This window comes from Felis catus, chromosome B3 (assembly GCF_018350175.1).
Source record: "Felis catus isolate Fca126 chromosome B3, F.catus_Fca126_mat1.0, whole genome shotgun sequence".
NCBI lineage: Eukaryota > Metazoa > Chordata > Mammalia > Carnivora > Felidae > Felis > Felis catus.
This window is the reverse complement of record NC_058373.1, coordinates 34,950,843-34,974,089: the sequence shown is the minus strand read 5'-3', so window position 1 is coordinate 34,974,089 and position 23,247 is coordinate 34,950,843. Positions and strand designations below refer to the sequence as shown.

General features: G+C 39.3%; 1 protein-coding gene across 3 annotated transcripts in view; it reads right to left on the bottom strand.

Moving 5' to 3' along the window:
- UACA (uveal autoantigen with coiled-coil domains and ankyrin repeats) overlaps positions 1 to 23,247 on the bottom strand; it is a 95,619-nt gene that overhangs the window by 7,019 nt on the left and 65,353 nt on the right. For all 3 annotated transcript variants that reach the window (XM_003986991.6, XM_003986992.6, XM_019832145.3), the window contains exons 8-16: positions 21,074 to 21,255; positions 19,650 to 19,687; positions 16,575 to 16,643; positions 12,843 to 12,950; positions 12,281 to 12,313; positions 11,676 to 11,774; positions 6,083 to 6,119; positions 4,910 to 4,962; positions 371 to 3,109 (exon numbers count right to left, since the gene is read on the bottom strand). In XM_003986991.6, coding sequence (XP_003987040.3) covers positions 371 to 3,109; positions 4,910 to 4,962; positions 6,083 to 6,119; positions 11,676 to 11,774; positions 12,281 to 12,313; positions 12,843 to 12,950; positions 16,575 to 16,643; positions 19,650 to 19,687; positions 21,074 to 21,255 — 3,358 coding nt within the window. The remainder of the gene's footprint in view (positions 1 to 370; positions 3,110 to 4,909; positions 4,963 to 6,082; positions 6,120 to 11,675; positions 11,775 to 12,280; positions 12,314 to 12,842; positions 12,951 to 16,574; positions 16,644 to 19,649; positions 19,688 to 21,073; positions 21,256 to 23,247) is intronic.

Below are 23,247 nucleotides of genomic sequence, written 5' to 3'. Positions count from 1 at the left end.
GGCCTGGAAACACAGCTTGCTTCCTCCTCTCCCTCAATCACCCTTCAGGTAACCCTAAAACCCACTGGACTCTGACCACTTTTGAGGCAAGTGAACCTGGAGTCTCCTCATCTTTCCTCAATTCTTGGCTATGCCAGTTGAGAAAACCAGAGGAGAAATGCTTTTGCTCGTGTGACTTTAACTATTTTCTCAATTCTGAATTTTGTTGCACACCAGTAGACTAACCGGAAAGGTGGCATTTAGTGGTCCCGCAGCTAATGCTTCTGGAAACCTGTCTTGTGGGATGCTGCCGTAAAGGGGCCCTATTCCGCTCGGGCAGTTCCGCGCGGGGGCTCCTGACGCAAAGCCGTGCCGCCTGCTCGGTGCCTACCTTATTATCTTTCGCTTCAATTTGTTTGGCAGACTCCTGTATTCTTTTCTGTAACTCTGTGATTGTTGTTAAGGACTTATCACACCGTTCCTGCTGGTCCTTGATTTCTTGCTCAATGCTGAAATGGAGCAATTCCTTCTCATCCTTTGCAGACAGCTGCTTCCTTTGGGCGTGCAAAACCTCCTCACAGGCTTCTTCGTACTTTCTATTCAGATTGGCCAATTTGTCATTCAAGTTGGAAATCTGGGTCTCCAAATCACTTTTTGTTGCTTTATATTTAGACAAATCAACCACCTCTCTCGTCTCTAATTTTTTTAATGCTCGTTTAGTGTTCTGCACCTCGGATTGGAGTTTGGAGACCTCTTGGGTTTTGGTTTGGTTTTCTTCTTCCTTCTCCCTCAAGCTAGCCTTGAGGATCCCCACTTCCTTCTCAAATGCCTCCTTAACCTGCAAATGCTCTGCCAGGGGCACCGACGAGTTCTTCTGGTCCTCCAGCATCTGATGCAGGGTGGCCACTGTCTGCTGCTCTTTCTCGTAACATCTTTGCTTATTCTTCAGCTCTTCCTTGAGACTCTCGATCGTGCCGTTCAGAGACTTTTTGAGGGCCTCAACCTGTTCCAACGGAACATGCTGCTTCTGCAGAAGGGTCTGGGCTGCGAGAATCTCCGAAGTCTGTCTGGCATTTTCGTCGACCAGCTTCTCCTTCTCGGTCTTTACCTCCGTGTATTTCTGCAGCAGGTCTTTGAGTTGTTTGTTTAGCTCTTCCGCTTTTCTGCTTAGCGCTCTTTCCATTTCATGAGCACTCTCAAGGAGAACACTCTTATCTTGCAAATCCTTCTGAAGAGTGAAAATCTCCTTCTTCAACTTGTCATTCTCTTGCTTGCACTTCTTGGCCTCTTCTTCCCTGACGTGATATTTTTGTGTCTGCTCGGATAACTGTTCTTTTAGTTCTTTCTCTGCCGCTTTAAATTTTCTTTCACACTCTTCGAAGCTGATGATTGGAGCATATTTGAGCTTGATGCATTCTTGAATCGTGTCGAGCTCCTTCTTCTGGGCTTCGATCTCTGCGTGCAGCGTCACGATCTCCTCTTGGCCCTTTTTGTAGTTGGCCAGGATTTCCGCACTGTCGTCCTGTACCCTCTTCATGCTCTGACTCGCGGCACCCATCTTCTCCTCGTGCTCTCGGAGGCTGATGTACTCGGCCTTCATTTGGTTCTGTGTGTTCTCCAGGTTTCTTTTGAGTAGCTCATTCTCCTCTTTTGTTTTTACAAGTTCCCGACTGAGATCCTCGATGTTTTTCTTCGCATCTAGTAGTTCTCTGTTCGTCTTATCTAGGGTGCCACTCAGGGCGGCTTTAATCTCCTCGTGGGCTGGAGCTGGCACGTACTGAGTACTCAGGCTCTTTTTCAACGCGGTGTTTTCGGACAGGAGTGCGTGTATTTTCTCTTGGTCTCCGGCGCGTTTTTTGTGAAGCTCAGAGAGCTGTTGTCTGAGGTCAGCGAGGCTGGAGTTCAAAGCCGTGACCTCCTTCTCGTGTTTCTCAGGAGGCACGAACGCGGTCTCGAGGCGGCTGACGTGCTCACTCAAACGGCCATTCTCCACCAGCAGCTTCTCCATGGCCATCTTCTGCTCCGTGTACTTCTGCGTGACATCTACAAGCTGTTGATTCAGCTCACCGACCATGACGTCATGCGACTTTTTCATTTCCTCGCTCACTTGTAAAGGAACGTAATGACTCTTCATTTCACTTGTTAAGTTACGGACTTGCTGGCTGAGGAGCTTGTTATCCAGATACACCTTTTCGACGTCCTTTTGTAACGTCTGATTTTTCGACGTGAGTTCGGTGATCTTCTTCGTAAGTTCTCCCGCCCTCTGCTCCAGCCTGCTCTTGAGCTGCTCGTGCTCCTCCGGTCTGACGTGCTGAGCAAGCTTGGCCTTACAATTCTCAACTTCTCTCTTCAACTGCCTGATTTCGCTAAGTGACTTTTCATGCTCCCTTTCCATCTCTCCTATCCTCTTGGCCTTCTCAGTGACTTCACTTGACAACAAGCTCTTCATGCTCTCGAATTTTTCCGTCGGAACGGAAAGGGCCAACTTGGCCGACAGTTCTTTGACCTGGCCTTCCGCCTCCGTGACCCTCCTGCCTTTCTTGTCTCGCTCCGTCTCACACATACTGAAGTCCCTCTGCAGTCGCTTGTTCTCTTCCACCAGCTTGCCTGCATCCCGCTTCAACTCTTCTACTAGCATCTCGCTCTGTCCGATCTGGTTTCGTAACTTCCCCACTTCTGCTGACGCGCCCTCGTACTTTGCTTTCATGTCTTTCAACTGGTCCTTCAGTTCCTCCGTTAGTCTGTGATTCCCCGCAGCTGCTTCACTCATTAGGTGCTCTTTAAGGGCAAGAAAATGTGTCTGCATTTGTTTTACTTTACCTTCCGACTCGTACATTCTCTTCTGCACATCTTTCAATGCGTCTTCTAACTGCTTTACCTGCTCATCTGAGTCCTCCTTGATCCGTTCACATTCTAAGGCTAAAGCTTTGCATTCGGCCACCTTGTGAGCCAGCTCGTTCTGGAGCTTGAGTCGGTCTTGTTTTGCTGACTCGCAGAACGTTCGCATTGCTTCTAACTCTTTCTTTAAAATGTCATTTTCAGAATATGAGGTTTGATGGGGTAAGGACAGCTCCAGCGGTCTTAACATAGACCTGCTTTGCATGTGGGCCGGCACCCCTGGGGACGTACACTGAAAGGGGAAACAAACAAACAAAAAAAGAGATACTGATCACAAAAGCCTAAAGAAGACATTTACTTATTTGCCAAATTTCTAGATTCCCACATCATCAGTAGTCAAGGGGTTTTCAGACTAGCGTATTGGAAAAATACAGTACTGATTTTTGAGGTTAAGAAAAGCAATTCTGGGTATGATTCCCTTAAAATGCTCTCAAGCAGGGATACTTTGAAAGTCTGCTCACCGTAAGTGTATTTCTGGCAGAACAAAGAAGGAAAAGAGTTGTTTGTGGCCTCTGGGGACCATTTCCTCTTCCCTTCTCCATTCACAATAACTACCCACAAGTGATATCAACTTTATCAAAACACATTTATTATTTCTATGCTTTATGGCATGTAGTGTGCTTAGAACTTCCAATTCTGAAGAAAGTCATCAAAACCGTTGAATAAAAACAAGAATGGCAATTTTATATCTGCAAATAATTTCACAGAATGATATATTATTTAACTTCTAAGAAGCTATATAATTTCTGAATATCCTTGTTAACTCCAATGTAATGTTCTTTAAATTATAAAAACAGCACCAAAATAAACACAGCTAGCATGAGTTGTCGAGAGAATATTAGTTAACTCACAAAAAAAGAAAGCAGTTTTCTCCTCTCAAGTAGGATAAACTAAAACTTAACATGTGATCTTAGTACAACATTTTATTGACATCTTATTCCTCCACTAAGAGTTGACACAAAAAGAAGTATAATTAAACTTCTCATGAAATAGTGCCTAAATAGAACATGTAACCATGAAAGGCTAAATTCAATTATCTTACTTTTTCCCACACAGCCTATTACAGCAAGGGCTCCTTACAAGTACTAACTCGTGGATAAAAGCTATGTGCTGTGAATACATTCCACCATTTTAACAGGCAGGTTTTACTGTTGTTCAGTTAAATCTACACTGTCTTGCCCTGGATCAAGAAGAAAATTAACAACATGGAATAATTTCGCAGCCTTTAGTCTGCTTTTAAATTACCTTTCAATTTACCAATGATCTTTAGACTAAGACTACTGTAATTTAGCAATTACTTACACAGCTTTACAATTTCCATACCTGCTTTATTACAATCCAATATTTATCTAATCTTAAATACTTCTCAGGTGACATTCATTTTCTCAACTTAGAATCTGAGAATTTTCCAGCTTCAAGTGATCTTAGACATCACAAAGGCTAACTCACTCTGCCTATAAATGATGGTATGTAAAAGGGCCTTTCAAAGCCCAAATATTTATCAGTTCAGGCCATGGGAAGTGCTGAAAATGCAAACCTGTATCTACCGGAAGCAGTATAAACAGGTTAGAAAATCAGACAACACTACCTCTTGGAAGCTTTCCTTATTCGGAAATTTCCAACACACAGGTGAATGTCCAACACACAGGATATATATTGGAATGCAAGGAAAAATACATTTCAAAGTCCAAAAAAATGACTTCTGAATTACTCGTAGTTGGCTTCCCCTTTATATGGGTAAATATGAAGAGTTAACCGAACACGGTTAACGAGGCTTACTATCAAAGACAATGAACTTGTAATTCAAATCTCTTATTTAAGCTACTGTCGTCAAAACACTCTAGAGGGCACCAGAAACAGTACTATCGGCTTTTATTAAACTCAGAACACCAACAACAACTTTTCTTTGAAAATGAAGGCCTTATTCAATGTATATTGAATTTCTGTATTCCATTTTCGTATTCAATTAATATACAATACTGTTTTCCTCTTTTTAAGAAGGTACAAATATTTTTAATTAAAAAGCAATTACCTGTGAATCTGTCATGTACATTTGACCCTGTTTGAGAAGCATATCTTCTTTTCCTACATAAATCCAAATAAATGAGATCTTAACTGAAATACTCATACCAAATAGGCTAAGAATTAATTTGGTGTTATTATCTCTCCTCTTATTCAAACTAAAGAAAAGCATGAGTTAAAACATAAAGTTATCCTTGTTCTAAAATACCCGTTTTTCTTCATTTTTTCTAGACACATAAGGGAAGTATCTATATTGTTCTGAGTAGAAACTATGTTGGTTTTTAGAAACATATAAGACTGTTAGGGGCGCCTGGGTGGCTCAGTCGGTTAAGCGTCCGACTTCAGCCAGGTCACGATCTCGCGGTCCGTGAGTTCGAGCCCCGCGTCAGGCTCTGGGCTGATGGCTCAGAGCCTGGAGCCTGTTTCCGATTCTGTGTCTCCCTCTCTCTCTGCCCCTCCCCCGTTCATGCTCTGTCTCTCTCTGTCCCAAAAATAAATAAACGTTGAAAAAAAAAATTAAAAAAAAAAGAAATATATAAGACTGTTAGACTAAATAAGCTACATGATTATTATAAAGTACGTATCTTATAATCAGTCAAAATAAAAATGGTGTTCTTTACAACTTACGGGATAAACATTACTATTGTACTTAAAGGATAATTTAATATTTACTAGGAAGCAAAAAATGGATTTTGTAGAGAAATTCTTTAGAACTAGCAAACAAAAAGCCGAAGTTAATACTAATTACATACACTCTTAAGTAAGAAATAATTATTTATGTAACTTCTCATTTTAAAATGCTTCCCTGCATTGAGACTATATCCAAAGATTTCTCCAAATAAGAAAACTGTGTCATGTTTCTTTTCATAAAAAACAAGCTCCAAATATCACAAGACAAATATCTACTAATCAACAAGGTAAGTTTGGCCATGCATACAGTATCCAACTTAAAAATACAAGTGGCTAGGGAAAATCGGAGCCTCAGGATTACCAGATTTTCTGTTCGAGGCTACAGCAGTCATCTTAACCTCTTTCTGCTTCGATGTGTTGAAGTTTAACACACAAGTAGTTGACATTTAGCAGCAAGAAGGGCATACACAGTTAGACAAAACAAACAGACGTAAACATTCTCCCTTGTCCGAACTGGGTGAACAGTCATGATAATCTATGCTTCCATACTTACGGTTACTGAAATGACTTCCTGATCCTAAATGATCACTCTGAAATCAGAAGCATAAATTAAAACATTTGGGTGAATATTGCTTCATTTTGTTACATTCTGTATCTATTTCAGTTCTAAATGATCCAACCATTAAAACCACATTTTCAACATTCCTTGTGAGTATTACTTTACTTTAAAACCACAAAAAAGTCACAGCACTAGCAACAATTAGAGAGATCAGTTGGGAATAAACTACTTCACTAGGCATTTTAATAAAAGCAGCCAAGTGTTCCAAGGAAAAATTTTATTACTCAAAAGAAAAAAAAAAACAACCGAGCCCCAAATGAACTACAACAACTTTCAGCGCATGCTCTTTTGTTGCTGTTTTACCTCAAAAGGAAGAAGCTGCCACCTGTGCCTCCAATACTGACTTTACCCCTGTTGGGAGCGGGAACCCTACCTCACTGCCTGTGAAATATTGGTGTAACCTCTTTTTTCAGAATTTATAAAATACAGAAAACTTTGGAAGGCAAAGGGAGACAGAGAGCAGAAAAGGAAACTGAGGCACAGACCTACACACAGTTAGTAATCAATCCGTCAATGTGTCGGTTAGGAAAAGGAGAATAAGAGAGAAATTTTAGGTACTCTGAATTGAAGTGTGTTTGAATTGCTCCTTTTTTTTCAAGTCAGAATCTAACAAACAAACTGAAACATATACCTTCAAGAGTAAAGATACACAGAGGTGAAATTTAACCAAGGAAGTGAAAGGCCTATACTCTGAAAACTAAGAACCTTGGTGAAAGAAATTGAAGATGACACAAACAAATGGAAAGATATTCCGCACTCATAGACTTCAAGAATTAATACCGTTAAAATGTCCATACTACCTTGGGGCTCCTCGGCAGCTTAGCCGGTTAAGCGTCAACTCTTGATTTCGGCTCAGGTCACAATCCCATGGTTCATGGGATCGAGCCTCACTATCAGCGCAGAGCCTGCTTGAGATTCTCTCTCTCCCTCTCTCTCTGTCCCCTCCCCAGCCTGTGTGCACACGCACTCTCTCTCAAAATAAATGAATAAACTAATTTTTAAAAAGTGTCCATACTACCCAACGCAGTCTAGAGATTCAATGCAATCTCTATTAAAATATCAACAGCATTTTTCACAGAACTAGAACAAATAATAGTAAAATTTGAATGGAACCACAAAGACCCCAAATGGCCCAAGCCATCTTGAGAAAGAAGAACAAAGCTGGAAGTATCACAATCCCACATTTCAAGATAAATTACAAAGCTGTAGTAATCAAAACAGTCTGAGGGGCGCCTGGGTGGCTTGGTCGGTTAAGCGTCCGACTTCGGCTCAGGTCATGATCTCACGGTCCATGAGTTCGAGCCCCGCGTCAGGCTCTGTGCTGACAGCTCAGAGCCCGGAGCCTGTTTCGGATTCTGTGTCTCCCTCTCTCTCTGCCCCTCCCCTGTTCATGCTCTGTCTCTCTCTGTCTCAAAAATAAATAAACGTTAAAAAAAAATAAAAAAACAGTCTGGTGATGGCACAAAAACAGACACCTAGATCAACATAACAGGACAGAGAGCCCAGAAATAAACCAGCGCTCATACAGTCAATTAATCTATGACAAAGAAGGCAAGTATATACAATGGAGAAAAGACAGTGTCTTCAACAAATGGTGCTGGGAAGACTGGACAGCTACACGCAAAAGAATGAAACTGCACCACTTTCTCATACCATACACAAAAAATAAACAGAATGGATTAAAGACCTAAATGTGAGATGCGAAATCATAAAGCTCATGGAAGAAAACACAGATGACAATCTCGCTGACGTCAGCCACAACAACATTTTTCTAGATGCCTCCTCTGGCAGAGGAAACAAAGCAAAAATAAATTACTGGGGCCACATAAAAATAAAAAGCCTTTGCACAGTGAAGGAAACTATCAAAAAGATAAAAAAGCCACCTAGTGAATGGGAGAAGATATTTGTAAATGATATATCATATATCTGATAAGGAACTAATATCCAAAATACAGGAAGAACTTATACAAGCCAACCCTCCCCCAAATAATCCAATTTAAAAAATGGGCAGAGGGCCTCAAAAGACAGTTTTCCAAAGAAGATATGCAGATGGCCAACAGATACATGAAAAGATGCTCAGTACCACTAACCATCATGGAAATGCAATTGAAATCACAATGAGATATCACCTCACACCTATCATAATGGCTAGTATCAGAAAGACAAGACATAAGAAGTGTTGGCAAGGATGTGGAGAAAAAAAGAACCCTGTGTACTGTTGGTAGGAATGTAAATTGGTGCATCCACTATGAAAAGCAGTATGGAGTTTCTTCAAAAAATTAAAAATAGAAATACACCATATGATCCAGTAACTCCACTACCGGATAATTTACCCAAAGAAAACAAAAACACTAATTTGAAAAGATATATGCACTACGTACAATAGCCAAGGTGTGGGAGCAACCCATGTGTCCACCCATAGATGAATGGATAAAAAAGATATGGCATATGTACACACACACACACACACACACCAAGAACTATTTGGCACTTGCAAACCATGGATGGACCTCGAGGGTATTATGCTAAGTGAAATAAATGAGACAGAGAAAGACTAATGCACTTATATGTGAAATCCCCAAAACGAAACAAATGAACAAACAAAAAGCAGAAACAGACACATAAATATAGAGAACAGTGTTATGGTTGCCAGAGGGGAGAAGCTAGGGGAATGGGCAAAACAGATGAAGAAGAGTGGAAGATATAGGTTTCTAGTTACGGAAGGAGTAAGTCATGGGGATAAAAGGTACAGTACAGGGAATAGCATCATAACAGTGTTGTATGGTGACAGATGAGAACTACGCTTGTGGTGACCACAGCATAACACACAGAGTTGTCAAATCACTAAGTTGTACCCCTGAAACTAACTGTGGGTCAACTATTTTCAATTTAAAAAAGGATGTGCAGACGTAGTTTGTGTTTGTATATCTGTATTAGTACTAATAGCTATGTGTCAAGGTGATATAGGTGACCACAATAAAAATGGTCCATAGTTCTATAAATTAATGCCACTTCCACTAATCCTTAGTGCCCCCAGGGTATGGAAAGATGTCTGTAGGCTTAGTTAAGCTCTTTGTTAGATGTAATAATAAATATTAGAGTTTGCAATAGTTGCTAAATGGGCTTATAAGTTTATCCGCATATAAGGAATTCAAAAAACTTAGTTTGGGTTTATTACCTTTACTTGACTACTCACATAAAAATGGATTGATGAGTTGTCTCATAAAATTAGTCTCATTCTAAAATACCCGTATTTTTCCACGTTTTTCTACAAACATAAGGGAACTGCCTACATATTGTATATACAAAGAATGTAGCATTTCTGTTGGCAGTTTAGGAGGAACTTTTAGCATGTGAGAGGACACAGTTGTAAATATTCAATATTTATAAATAAAGCATTCTTAGTTTTTAATGGCTGCTGTCACAAATACTGGATCACATGTAAAGTGGACCCTCTAATTTTCTTTTTGAAAGTAAAAACTTATTTCTAATGTAAAAATTCATCAAAATGAATTATTTATTGACTAGAGAAAATGTCCCCACTATAATATGTGCAAAAGTTACAAAACGATATTCCCACCTCTGGCTGAATGTGCATGTAACACAAGTTACGCACAAAGCAAGTTCTGAAAGGAGATCAGTCAGGTACGAAGAGTGCTGGGATCATAGGTGTGTTTATCTTCTGTTTTTAGTCTAATAATATTTTCTAAATTTTCTAAAATCAATTATGTGTTGTTTTTATGAGAAAAAATGTGTTATTTTTCTATAATATATTATAATCTTACTGAAAATTATAGACTTGACTCCAAGTTTGTCTACAGATCTGAAAAACATGTTAGTCTTAAGATGTGAAAGTCCGCTCATAGAAGAAAATACAAAAATAGTACTCAATTATAGGTATCCAACTTTGATCAATACTTCAAAAATCCTATATTCACAACTGTATTTTCTCATTCAAGCCATACTGAGGATAAAACTAGTCAGACTGCCTGGGTTCAAGTTCTAGCCCTGCCACTTACTCTTTATAGAGCCCCTCCATGCCTCAGTCTCCTCACTTACAAAGCAGAGTTAAAGTAAAATCTACCACACAGTCGATGTGTTTATGAAATGCATGCAAAGCGCACAGAGCAGTTCCTGGCACATGGTTGGTGCTATGAGCTGTTAACTGTTACAAGTTTCACTATTAACCTTAAAAACAAACATGTTCAAATGTGAAAGACAGAAGCCACTATACTAGTTCTAAATTAGCCTATAAACCTGTATCTCTGAATAATGTTCAGGATTCAGTCATATAAATGCAAACATGCTTTTATTTTTTTCATTGTATCGAGGCATAAAATACATGAATATTAAGTGCACAGTGCAATACATTTTCTGCATATGCGCACCCTGTGTAATCACAACCCGGATCTAGAACATTCCCTGCACCCTCAGAAGCTTCTTCATACCTCTAGTCAGTAACCCGCCACCAAAAGGTGGCCTCTACTCTGACCTCGTTCACTACAGATTTGTTTTGTCTGATTCCGAATTTCATAAAAATGGAATCATGAAGTATGCACTCTTTGTGTCTGATTTCTTTCACACAACATTATGTCTGTGAGATTCATCCATGTCTTTACTTTTTCCATAGCTACATGCATTTTTTTCATTTACAAAGAAAAAAATTACTTTTGTTATGTCCTTTGGAGTTCTATTCCCCAATGAAGAGAAAAGATTCACACTGAATCAGCCACCTTCTTCAGTGACCCCAGTGATGAACATTTATAAAATATATATTACGGCCTTTCAAAACAAACCTGTGCAGTTAAAAATCAGGAGCGTGGTCACTGTTGGTGCAAGAAGTGTGGGTAGTGACAGGAAGTAAGAATGAGGAGGCTTTTAGGTATTGGAGATGTTCTGCTTCTTGATCTCAGTGTGTTTGACTTATGAAAGTTCTTCAACATATATACACTTTAACAAGTGTACTCTATAATGCATACTGTATTTCAACAAAAAAAAATTTTTTAAAAACCATGACTTTGGAAAACATAAGAGCTAACTGATCCAACCAAAGTTGAGTATACGATCTAAGACTTATTAAGACACCACTCTCACCAAAGTGGTCTACTTAAGGCATATATACACAGACTCTTGAGATAAGCCTGGAAAGATACTATTCATTTATGACACTTTGTTATTATCACTATCATAATCATTGCAGATTTACAGGTAAAAGTATGAAGTTTCGTAAAGGTAAAGATGGACAAAGAGGCAAGCTAGGGAAGAGATACTGGGACGGAAGAGAATGCCAGGCACACATTGGTCAATTTCAGGCGTCTCGTTTAACCTTTACAACAACTCTATGGAGAGGGGGACAATCCCCCCCCCCCCGATTTTGCGGAAGCGGTAGCAAGCTCAGAGACTTTAAATGAATTGCCCGAGTTTGCACAATAAAGAAAAAAGCGATCGTTCAAATTTGTCTGACTCCAAGCTTCTTATCACTGCCCATTTTGTGTTATATGAAATAATTTATTTAAGCTTTCTATACCTCAAAATATTTAAATCTATTTTTCAGAGCCTCGATAGTTCTCAGGCTTTCTTCATGTTGCTTTTCTTTAGCTGCCAAAAGGGACTTCAGCTTTTCTTTCTGAAATGGAAAGGAATAAATACAGAGCAAACTCATTCTGTGCTTGCAACTGGGTTAAAAATGGGTTTCAGAAAATGTGAATTAAAATTACTTTAATTTTTTTTAGTATTTTTAACTATTAGTAGAGTTGAAAATTTCTACAAGTATACTAATATAGAACACATACCAACAATACTATGAAAAATTCAAAGGTCCGTTGTTTGTTTTAGATCTTATTATTTTCAGACATTTTGTTTGTAGTGTTTAGAACTTTACGTCTTTTCATAAGAAGTTTCACAGAAAATCAGACATTCAGAGGCAGTGACAACAAAATGTTTATGATAACCCATGCTACTGTACTTAACGTGTATTTTCACAGTCACACGTACGTTTTATTTTCCCCTTTAAGCAATACCCAGAAACAGAATCCTCATCCCCAACTCAGTTCAAGATTCAAACCTCTCCAGCAGAACCATTTTCCATTTACGTAAGATTTTATATCTTTAAAGTAAAACCTATCATCCTACCTCACTTTCCAGATCATCAGCAACCATTACTTCCTAAATTTAAAAAGAAGAAATGTACTTTCGTTATTAAAAGGCATGAACTTGGCGAGTATCATTTTAAAAGACTAGCGTGTGTCTTTAGGATTGGGAACAAGGACATAAGAAGCACACGTCTCTAGGTGACCAATTCTGTGGTCTGAGCTTTCATTTGTTTTTCCCACTAACCAGGCTCAGATGCACTGATTCTCCTGAGAACCCATCACTTATCAACTCCTACTTACTCCTCTTCCTCACGTCTTCTGTCTGCTCCTTCCTCTCCAATCCCGGGGCCCCACTAAAGTTCAGAGCTTTGCTATCACCATCTACCAACAGTATTTCTCTGTTCTTACATGTGACACTGGAAGTTTCCTGTAAAGATCCCAGTAAGATATAACTTTCCTCAAAGGCAAGGACCTGGCTGTAACTCCTTTAGCATCTAGCATGGTGACTTAATGTGACAGGCGATCATTAACGATTTGTTGTCAAGGACGATTACCGGTAGTAAAACATTTAAAAAATTTTTTAGATGACGTAGATTCTTTACCTCATTCAGCTGTAGTTGTAAACCGTTGACTTTATCCAGTAATATTCTCTGTTCTTGCTGAATTTTTCTCAACCTCTCTTTCAAATCTTCATTTTCAATCTCCAGATCCTTAAATAGTAAAGATAACAGGTGCTAGACTGGCCTTAAAAGAGCAATTCTTATGGAAGAAAATTTTAAAAGTAGTTTGCTATCATGTATGGATGTATACATCTATAAAACGGCTTTAAGTCCAAATACACAATAGTTTCGATGACATTTAAATGACCTAAAATTTGTAGATCAGAAATCATACACAGGCATACTCATTTTATCGTGCTTCGCTTTACTGTGCTTTGCAGACACCGCGTTTTTTACAGATTGGAAGTTTGTGGCAACCCTGCACTGAGCAAGTCTATGGGTGTCATTTTTCTAACAGCATTTGCTTACTTTGTCTCTGTGTCACATTTTGGTAACTCTCTCGATGTTTGAAACTTTTTAATTGTATTTGTTATGGTGACCTGTGCTCAGTGATCCTTGAGGATACTACTGTAACTGTCTCGGGGCACCATGACCTGTGCCGATCTCAGATTATAAACTTAACCAACGAATAGTGTGTATGTTCTGACTGCTCTACCCACTGATCCTTCCTCTACCCCTCTCCCTCTCCTCAGGCCTCCCTAGTCTCTGAGACACAACAATACTGAAATTAGGCCAATTAACAACCCTACAGTAGCCTCTAACTGTTCAAGTGAAAGGAAGAATCACATATCTCTCACCTTAAATCAAAAGCTAAAAATGATTATGCTTGAGGAAGGCATGTCAGAAGCTGAGAAAGGCCCAAAGTTGGCTCTCCTGTACCAGTTAGCCAAGTTGTGAATGCAAAGGAAAAGTTCTCGAAGGAAAAAGGGCTACTCCAGTGAACGAATGAATGATAAGAAAGCAAAACAGACTGACTGCTGATATGGAGAAAGTTTTAGTGGTCTGGATAGAAGATCAAACCAGAACCATCCACAACATTCCCATAAGCCAAATCCAGAGCAAGGCCCTAACTCTCTTCAATTCTATGAAGGCTGCTAACATATCATCCATACTACAGCTCATGGATCAAGGAGTAATTTCAACTTTCAAGGCTCATTAGTTAAAAAAATACATTTTGGGGGTGCCTGGGTGGTTCAGTCGGTTAAGCATCTGCCTTCAACTAAGGTCGTGATCTCACGGTTTGTGAGTTCGAGCCCTAAATGGGGCTCTCTGTTGTCCGCATAGAGACCACATCAGATCTTCTGTCCTTCTCCCTCTCCCTGCCCCTCCTCTGCTTCCTCGCTTTCTCTTACTCTCTCAAAAATAAATTTTAAAAAATTTTAAATAAAAAAAAAAAGTACATTTTGTATGTATTGTATGGCTGCCTTAGATATTCTTCTGATGGATCTGGGCAAAGTAAATTGAAAACCTTCTGGAAAGGATTCACCTTTCTAGATGCCATTAAGAACATATCAACATTAACAGGAGTTTGGAAGAAGTGGATTCCAACCCTCATGGAGGACTTTGAAGGGTTCAAGGCTTCATTGCAGGAAGTACCTGCAGATGTGCAGCAAATAGCAAGAAAATTTGAGTTAGAAGTGGAGCCCGAAGACGGGATTGAATTCCGTGATAAAACTGATGACTTGAGGAGTTGCTTTTTATGGATGAGCAAAGAAAGTGGTTTCTTGAGATGGAATCTACTTCTGGTGAAGATCCTGGAAAGATTACTGAAATGACAACAAAGGATTTAGAATATGACATAAACTTAGTTGATAGAGCAGCAGCAGGGTTTGAAAGGATCAGCTCCAATTTTTTTTAAATGTTTATCTCTTTATTTTTGAGAGAGAGGGAGAGAGAGAAAGAGAGAGAGAAAGCAGGGGAGGAGCAGAAAGAGAATCTCAAGCAGGCTCCACGCTGTCAGCATGGAGCCAGACATGGGCCTGGAACCCATGAACCTTGAGACTGTGACCTGAGCCGAAATCAAGGGTAGGACGCTTAAATGACTGAGCCACCCAGGCATCCTGGATCAGCTTCAATTCTGAAAGGAGTTCTACTGTGGGGAAAATGCTACCAAACCGCATACTACCAAGAAAACCTTTGCTAAAGGAAGAGTTCATCGATGTGGCAAACTTCATTGTGATCTTATTTTAAGAAACGGCCACACTCACTTCCACCTTCAACAACTCACCACCCTTATCAGTCAGCAGCCATCAACACCAAGGCAAGACTCTCACCAATAAAAAGATGACAGCTCACTGAAAACTCCAATGATGTCTAGCATTTTTCAGCAATAAAGTACTTTTATTTTTTTCTCTTTTTTCTTTAAAAAAAATATTTATTTAAGCAATCTGTACACCCATCATGGGGCTCGAACTCATGACCCCAAGATCAAGAGTCGCACGCCCTTCTGACTGAGCCAGCCAGGTTCAGCAATATTTTTTTAATGTTTATTTATACTTATTTTTGAGAGACAGAGAGGCAGTGAGAAAAGGAGACAGAGAATCCCGAGCAGGCTCCACATTGTCAGCACAGAGCCTGATGAGAGACTCAAGCTCACAAACTGTGAGATCATGACCTGAGCTGAAATCAAGAGCCAGACACTTAACCGACCAAGCCAGCCGGGTGCCCCAGCAATAAAGTATTTTTAAATTATGATATATATATTGGGGGTTTTTTTAGATACAATGCTGCATCACACTTAACAGGCTACAGTAAAATGCAAAAATAACTTTTATATCTACTGGGAAACTAAAAAGTTCATTTGACTCGCTTTATTTCAATATTTGCTCTGCTGCAATATTCACTTTATTGCGATGATCTGGAACTGAACTGCAGTCTCTCCGAGGTATGCCTACAGACGACGGTCCTATGCTGTCTAGTTAATACAAGCATATACAACACAGCAAACCACCATGATTCTAGTAAGTACAAAATAAAAGAATCACCTGGAAATAGAAAATAGAAGAATATGCCACTTTAACTTCTGTTTAACATCTGTCAAGTTCATGCGAGTGTTCTACTGCTTTTGCTAACCTAATTATTATTTCAGTGCTCTGATGACATGTTTAAGGCTCCAATTTAGGGCTATAGTTCACTTTCGTAATACCACATAGTAAACTAAAAAAGCCCAAATAAAATGCTTTTGTTTTATCATATGGAAAACAGCTATACAATGTATATTTTAACGGTGTTTCAGTCAGTCATAAAATAAGCCGTTTAATTATGGAATCTTCCTCTGACATTAATCCACATAATAATTATTTTTTGAACACTTTGATGAACATAAAATATTGTGTGCTTAACAAATGATTTTTTTGATCAAAATAAAAAATACTTGCATTAGACAAAAGTAAATATTTACATTAATAACCATCATTTTTAATCACAATATTTAAACTTGTCTTCATTTTTTAAAATAAATACAAATTTAGAATTTATGGCCCAAGACAGATATATTTATTTAAATCAACAAAAAGTTACATAAAGTTGTTAAATTATTTGCTCCTAATACATATGAAAACGATACTTTCTGTAAGATAATACAACCCAACCATTTGTTTCAAACGTCAATTCTTTGAGAAGATATGGCAAGAAAACAGAATCACAAAACATAACAGGCTGCCCTCCTTTCTCCCACTCATTTTCTCTCGTTTCTTGTTCCTTCTCCTCACCCGACCCCACTACAAACAACACTGCCATTCGCTGCAAAGGAAGACACCACTTTTTTCTTTTTACCTGAATGTTTGGATGCTCCCTCTGACCTGACTTCATATTTACTTCATCTAGCATGTATGGCAAATTTCGCTTTGGTGAAACATAAGAAAACACAGGTTAGCAAGTAGGAAAATACAGAGAAGGACATTTTCCTCAGTAGGCAATGATCAGCGCTCTGAAGCTTATCCAACGCTAAATTTTGCTGTACAAAAAACACAAGGTGGCAGTGTTTCCACTTAAAACTCCAAATGGACGGCAACTCTTAAGTTTTAAATAAGTATGATGTATTTTGAAATACGAAGACATAACAAAATTTAAAATCTGAATTGTGAAGGGTTTATTTTAACTAAAGTCACCAAGATTTAAAAGGTAGGATTCACGCTAGACCCAAAACTAACATTGCGCTAGAAGGCATCATCAACTATTCCCAAAGGAAAAAATCTAGTATTGAAAATGAAGAAGGAGGGGGACTTACATTAATGTTAAAATGAAATACGGAAATTATTTACTTTTCTAAGCACTGATAAACTACAAAACAAAGGGTGTGGGAAGAAAGAGAGAGACAGGCGCCTGGGTGGCGCAATCGGTTAAGCGTCCGACTTCAGCCAGGTCACGATCTCACCGTCCGTGAGTTCGAGCCCCGCATCAGGCTCTGGGTGGATGGCTTGGAGCCTGGAGCCTGTTTCTGATTCTGTGTCTCCCTCTCTCTCTGCCCCTCCCCTGTTCATGCTCTGTCTCTCTCTGTCCCAAAAATAAATAAAAAACGTTAAGAAAGAGAGAGACAATCCTCTGATCAGAGCTATACAGAAGATCTCTAAAATGACTTGGTTCAGGACATGTCGTTTTGTACACTTACCGCTTTGAAACCTTATTCCAGCCTACAGATGTGCTTTCATAAAAACATTAATAAGACAGCGTAAAACCTTTTTTTTGGCCCTAACTGACCTTTTAATCTACATAACAGTTTATAAAGCTATGGTCTTCCTTTTTGAGAGCTTTAAAAAAAAAACTAATACTTTAATTCTCCAAGGTTTTTTTTTTTAATATTTTGTATTACTTGTCGAGTTTTGTTTCACCAGGTGTTTTAACTACCATTCCAATGAGAGGGGCAAGGTCCCATTAGACAGATATTTCATACCCACGATTTGGTCCAAACTACATTTCTAGCCTCATTCCTTCCAGCAAAGGACTGTTCCTCATGTGAGATCTGACCTGCTTCCTCATTCTACCTTCACCCCCGCCTTCCTTTCAGAGGGCCCTTCATCATCTGACATCTGCTTACCTCGCCCGCCTCTTCTCCTCCTCGGTCAAGTGCATTATCGCTCCTCCACTCTGACCTTCTACTGCCCCGTGGACATGTTCAACATGTTCCTGTATCAGGGGGCTGGCACCTGCCCTTCCCTCTGCCCGTGAGGCTTCTCCTACAGAGCCCTGTGGCTCCCTTCTCGCTTCCTTCAGACCTCTGCTCAAATGTCACTTCCTGAGAGAGGCCTTTGCTGGCCACGCCATCTAAAATAGCTTCCTGCCCTCTCCTTCATCCCCTAATCCCGTTCCACTTTCCTTCAAAGTGTATGCCAGGATGCTAACTACTAGTATTTGCTTGGTTTTCATTTCTCTCCCTAGGCGGGGAGCAACGCGAGGCAGGGACTTCGCACAGCACTATGATTCCATGGCACTTAGGACAGTAATTGGCATATAGTAGGTGCCTCACAGATGTCTGTTAAGCAAACAACCGAAGAAGTCTTATTTTGAGAACTATACTGTGGTCTTCTTGATAACAGGGATTAGCTGTCCCTTAGTTCAGGAACAAATCCTGTTTACAGCGGATATTTTTAAATGTATTCAATAAATAATGGGAATAAGTGAGTTTTACTGTTCCTAGCAGAATATTAACTCCATGCATTCACTTAGATAACTCCTAGAGCACTAAACAGAATACCATTCCCACATTAATATTTGACATTTCTTTATCTTAACTATCTCTGTAATTCAGAAATCACTTTGGTCTCATCCCATGTAAGATGGCTGATACAGACATAACAGGGTACAGTTTGTGTTTTCACTCCACTCCCACTTAGGTTGCATGAGGAATGGAAGAGAAGGGTGAAATGGCTGCTCCAGATGGAAAGGTAAAGTGACGGCAGACGTGACCCATGCATGAAGTATGACTTAATTCTGATGGGTGGAAAAGGAGAACATGCGTTAATGTAGCTTTCGGATTCTGGTGAGAGGAAGAGAAATGATGTTCAGAGAGAATGATGATCAGGACTTCTCAGAGGGTACCTGAGGCCTCTCTCCGGGGTTCGCAAGTGCTCAGGCTCCTCTCACTAGAGAAAAGCAGAAAGCCTGGAAGGGAACAGCCAACAGAAAAGGACAGCTGCCTACACTAGCTTTGAGCAAGTCGGTGACCGCGCAATACGCCAGCCCCCTTACTCTAACCTAAAGAGATCAGGGGAAAACAGGAAGACATCTACTGAGACGGGGACACAACACCAGGGTGACACGGTGTTTTGATAACAAGTTAGTACAAAGTATGAATTATCTCATGCATTGTATCTCAAAGTCCTCTTTAAATACCGATAAGGCGAAAACAAAAAGCGCAAAAAAGAATAGTAACAGTGGTATTGAAATCACAATATATAATTAGTTTTGAATTCTGTTTCCTTCATTTCTTACTGCATTAGAAGAATTTCCCGTAACAGTAAACATTTCGCTCTCTTATTAAGGGAGAGTAGAGGAAACTGTTAATGCCCTACCAGGCTAAAACTCATCATTTAAGAGTCTCCACAAGGTACAATATCTCATATTTGAAAGGGCTGGAGGCTCGAGGCTGGCAATCAGGAGGTGATTTATTTCCCACTGGATATATTCACTGTATGACTGTATCACTGTAATTGAGATTCACTGTCTCAAGCTGAGTGATTGTATCAAAGCCTCAGGATCTAAATATCTGGGTTCTACAGGGGCATGATTAACTGAGGAGAGAGAATAGCATGCACTTAAACTCAAAACAGTTATGTGTAATCACTAACCTGTAAACACTTTACTGAAATTGAACAATATATATAATTTTTAAAAAATAAAATGAAGACCTACCTGTGGTAAAGATGGTCCTTTCTTCCAAAGTTCTCTTCCTGAAGATTTAAAGACAGAGAGAGGAGAAAGGAATAGTAAAATGGCAGGTTAACTTGGATAGATTACAGACTATGGATTCCCTAACACACAACTGAGTCATTAAAGAAATCAGTTTTAAGTTTCCTCTAAAGCTTGCTACTTCACAGGTAAAGTGACAGGGACCTATTTTTTACCTGCATTTTTTTCTTTTCTTTTTTTTTTGCTATGACTATGTCCAGGTAGATAATATTCAACGCTAGGAAGTGGAGGCAATTGCAAAATACGAAATTTTAAACACTTTTAAATTGGAAGGTAATTTGTCAATATATATCAAAAGCTTAGAGAAGTGTGTATATCCTAAGACCCATGATTCAATTTCTAGGAACTGATCCTAAGACTTATAAAAATATGCTAAAACATTTATGCATAATGACAGTCACTGAATTGTTATGCATATTAGTAAAAACTATAAACTTAAATGACACATACAGAAAATTGCTTAATTAAATTAAACTTAAATATATGGAATTTTAGGGGCACCTGGATGGCTCAGTCGGTTAGGCATCCGACTTCGGCTCAGGTCATGATCTCACGGTTCATGAGTTCAAACCCCGCGTCAGGCTCTGTGCTGACAGCTCAGAGCCTGGAGCCTGCTTTGGATTCTGTGTCTCCCTCTCTCTCTTTGCCCCTTCCTCACTCATGCTCTGTCTGTCTCTCTCAAAAAAAAATAAATATTAAAGAACATATGTGGAATTTTATGCATTAATAAAAATCACAATATAGACAAAATGTTTAGGAGGGAAAACTCTTCAACATTTATTACACAAAAAATAACCTGCAGCTCACTGTAAGTGAGCTTAATTTTACGCATAGGCAAAAGACTGAAAGGCTATTCCTCAAAATAGTAATAAGGAGTCTTCAATGGTAGGATGAGTAACGAATTCTACTTGTGCTTTTCTGTATTTCCCAATTTCTCTTTCATAAAGATAGAGAAATACTTGGTACAGGTATCTGAGACATATTGGTTGAATATTTTATATACATGTTTAAACAAGGATTCTTTCTTTAAAACTTTTTAAGTAGAAAAGGTCAGCACTACAGCCCTCCTCATCAAAAAAATACGTATATACTAGTAAAACGCACTTGATTTGGCTCTTTGTCCTCATTGAACTTACTCCACAGAACGGGGTTTACTCAATCAACTGGCCAATATATGCACCAAACACACTGCTCCAAACAAGTGACTGCTAAAATCAAATACGCAAAGCTGTGGAACAGAGGGAGACAGACCAATGACGTGCATCATGAAGTAAGGTTTTGCTTCTTACAAACCGTAGTTCCACCATCTAAATCTTTCAAGGCTGCTCTTTATTAAGCTAGACATTTCTAGTTACTTTGCTACCTACCTTTGTTGGTATTTTCCGATGCAGTCTTCAGTAAACTTAGGATGTCCAGATTGTCACCAATTCTTGCATAGTAAGAGCTGTCATGGCCCAGGGCATCCAGCAAGCTTACATCAGCACCATTTTTGATTAAGACTTCTACAGCATCTTTACAACCATACTCACAACCTAGCATGAGAGCAGTTCTAAAAGAGAAGACAAGAGGCACAAAAGACCTTGAGAAAGATCCAAGAAGATATTTCAGAAACCTTCCAGGGGCTCCCTTCTTAAAGAATAAGTATTACTTATTAGGGGCGTTTGGGTGGTTCAGTCGGTTAAGCATCCGACTCTTGGTTTCGGCTCAGGTTATAGCTCACGGTTCATGAGTTTGAGTCCCGCATCAGGCTCTGCAATGACAGTGCAGAGCCTGCTTGGGATTCTCTCTCTCCCTCTCTCTCTCTCCCACTCCCCCCACCCCGCCTCTCAAAAAAATAAAGGAACTTAAAAAAAAAAAAAAAGAATAGGTATTACTTTAAAAAGTCATACTTGTTATACATACCGATTTTACTTCATAGATTTAGCTTCTATTTTAACTTCATCACATTTACAAAAACATTTGCTGTGTGTCTTAGTTTGCAGAACTGAAAACCTCACATCACCTTACATACGCTTGTTGCTGCCGCTGCCGAACTCACCGCAAAATCTTCCAAAACGGATACTGTCACCCATCCATTCAAAACCCATAGCTATAAACCCACACTATGCGAGTCCCTTCATGAACTGAACCTTGTATCATGCAAACCTCTTCACAGCGTCCCTTCTGCTCCAAAACAAGAATCAGATTCCCGTTCTGATTTCTCTCCTTGGAAGAGCTTGCCTTCTCCTAACCGGGGACCTTCGCATCCTCACACTTAATTTCAAAACCTGCCTCCTCTATAAACCTTCCTCAACTATCCCCATTATCATGGACCACCGTAGTAGGATCATTAGCACTGAAACCCTTTGCAAATAGTAATAATGTAATTACACAACTGAATCATCATGGAGATGTGGAAGGACGCTGGAAATTATTTTGTCCCATTCCTAGTTTTACTGCTGAGGAAACTAAAACATAACGAAATGGAGTGACTTATCCTATGTCTAACACTGTCTTTGACCGTGAACGTTGGATTTTGTAAGGAAATGGACTCTTGCCTTATTCTGTGTATACTGTTTCTCTTCTCACTCCCCAGTAGTTGCTGGAACACAATTTTATATCCACCAGGCACCAACAAAGTTTTTTTTTTTAATTAGGGAAAAAAATGTTATAGATAAGACAGGAAAATAAAGAAATACAGAGTGTCAGAAACTAAGATTTTAATTTATTTTTAAAGCCATCTGCTACCTAGCCTATTTAATACACATTGCCCTACCTTACTCTGTGTGTGTGTGTGTGTGTGTGTGTGTGAGAGAGAGAGAGAGAGAGAGAGAGAGAGAGAGAGAGAGACAGAGAGAGAGAGACAGAGAGAGAGAGAGACAGAGAGAGAGAGAGACATTCAAGTGCTTGGGAAAATATAAGATTACAAAATAATAATAACATGGATCAACCAGATCATCCCTCTCTGATCCTAAACTTTATTTTTAAACCAAGTGTTCTTAGTCATGCTTCGAACCAGATTATAGTATCTGCAAAAACAAAGTAATGCAAAAAAGTCACTTCCTTAATAATCACATTAATGATTTAATTGCTTAAGAATTTCCTCCTTTGAGAGGTCTGAACAATACAAACAAGTAGAACTATAAAATCTGACATCTAAAGACTATTTTATTATACTTATCTGCCTCTAGTGAAATACAAAAAACAGGATACATGTTTAGAGGAATAAAACTAAGTCAAACGAAAGCAAAAATTTTACCAGTCATCATTTACAAAACGCCAAAAATTTGTTATAAATTATTGTAATGCTTCAACTAGGGGATGGGATGCATTTCAGATACTTCGTTGTCAGAAGCGTGACCATGAACGTGAGAATTAATGCAGCGCCACAATACACTAGACCTACACGAGGGGAAACGGAGAATTACAGACAGAAAGGGAATTACAGACTGAAATGACGTCGGACACAGAAGCAAAAATAAATGCAGGGAACCTGGGGGTACAGAAAGGAACTCGGTTTCAGAGAAGGAGACAGCACTATGCCCAGGCGGGGTAAGGAGAG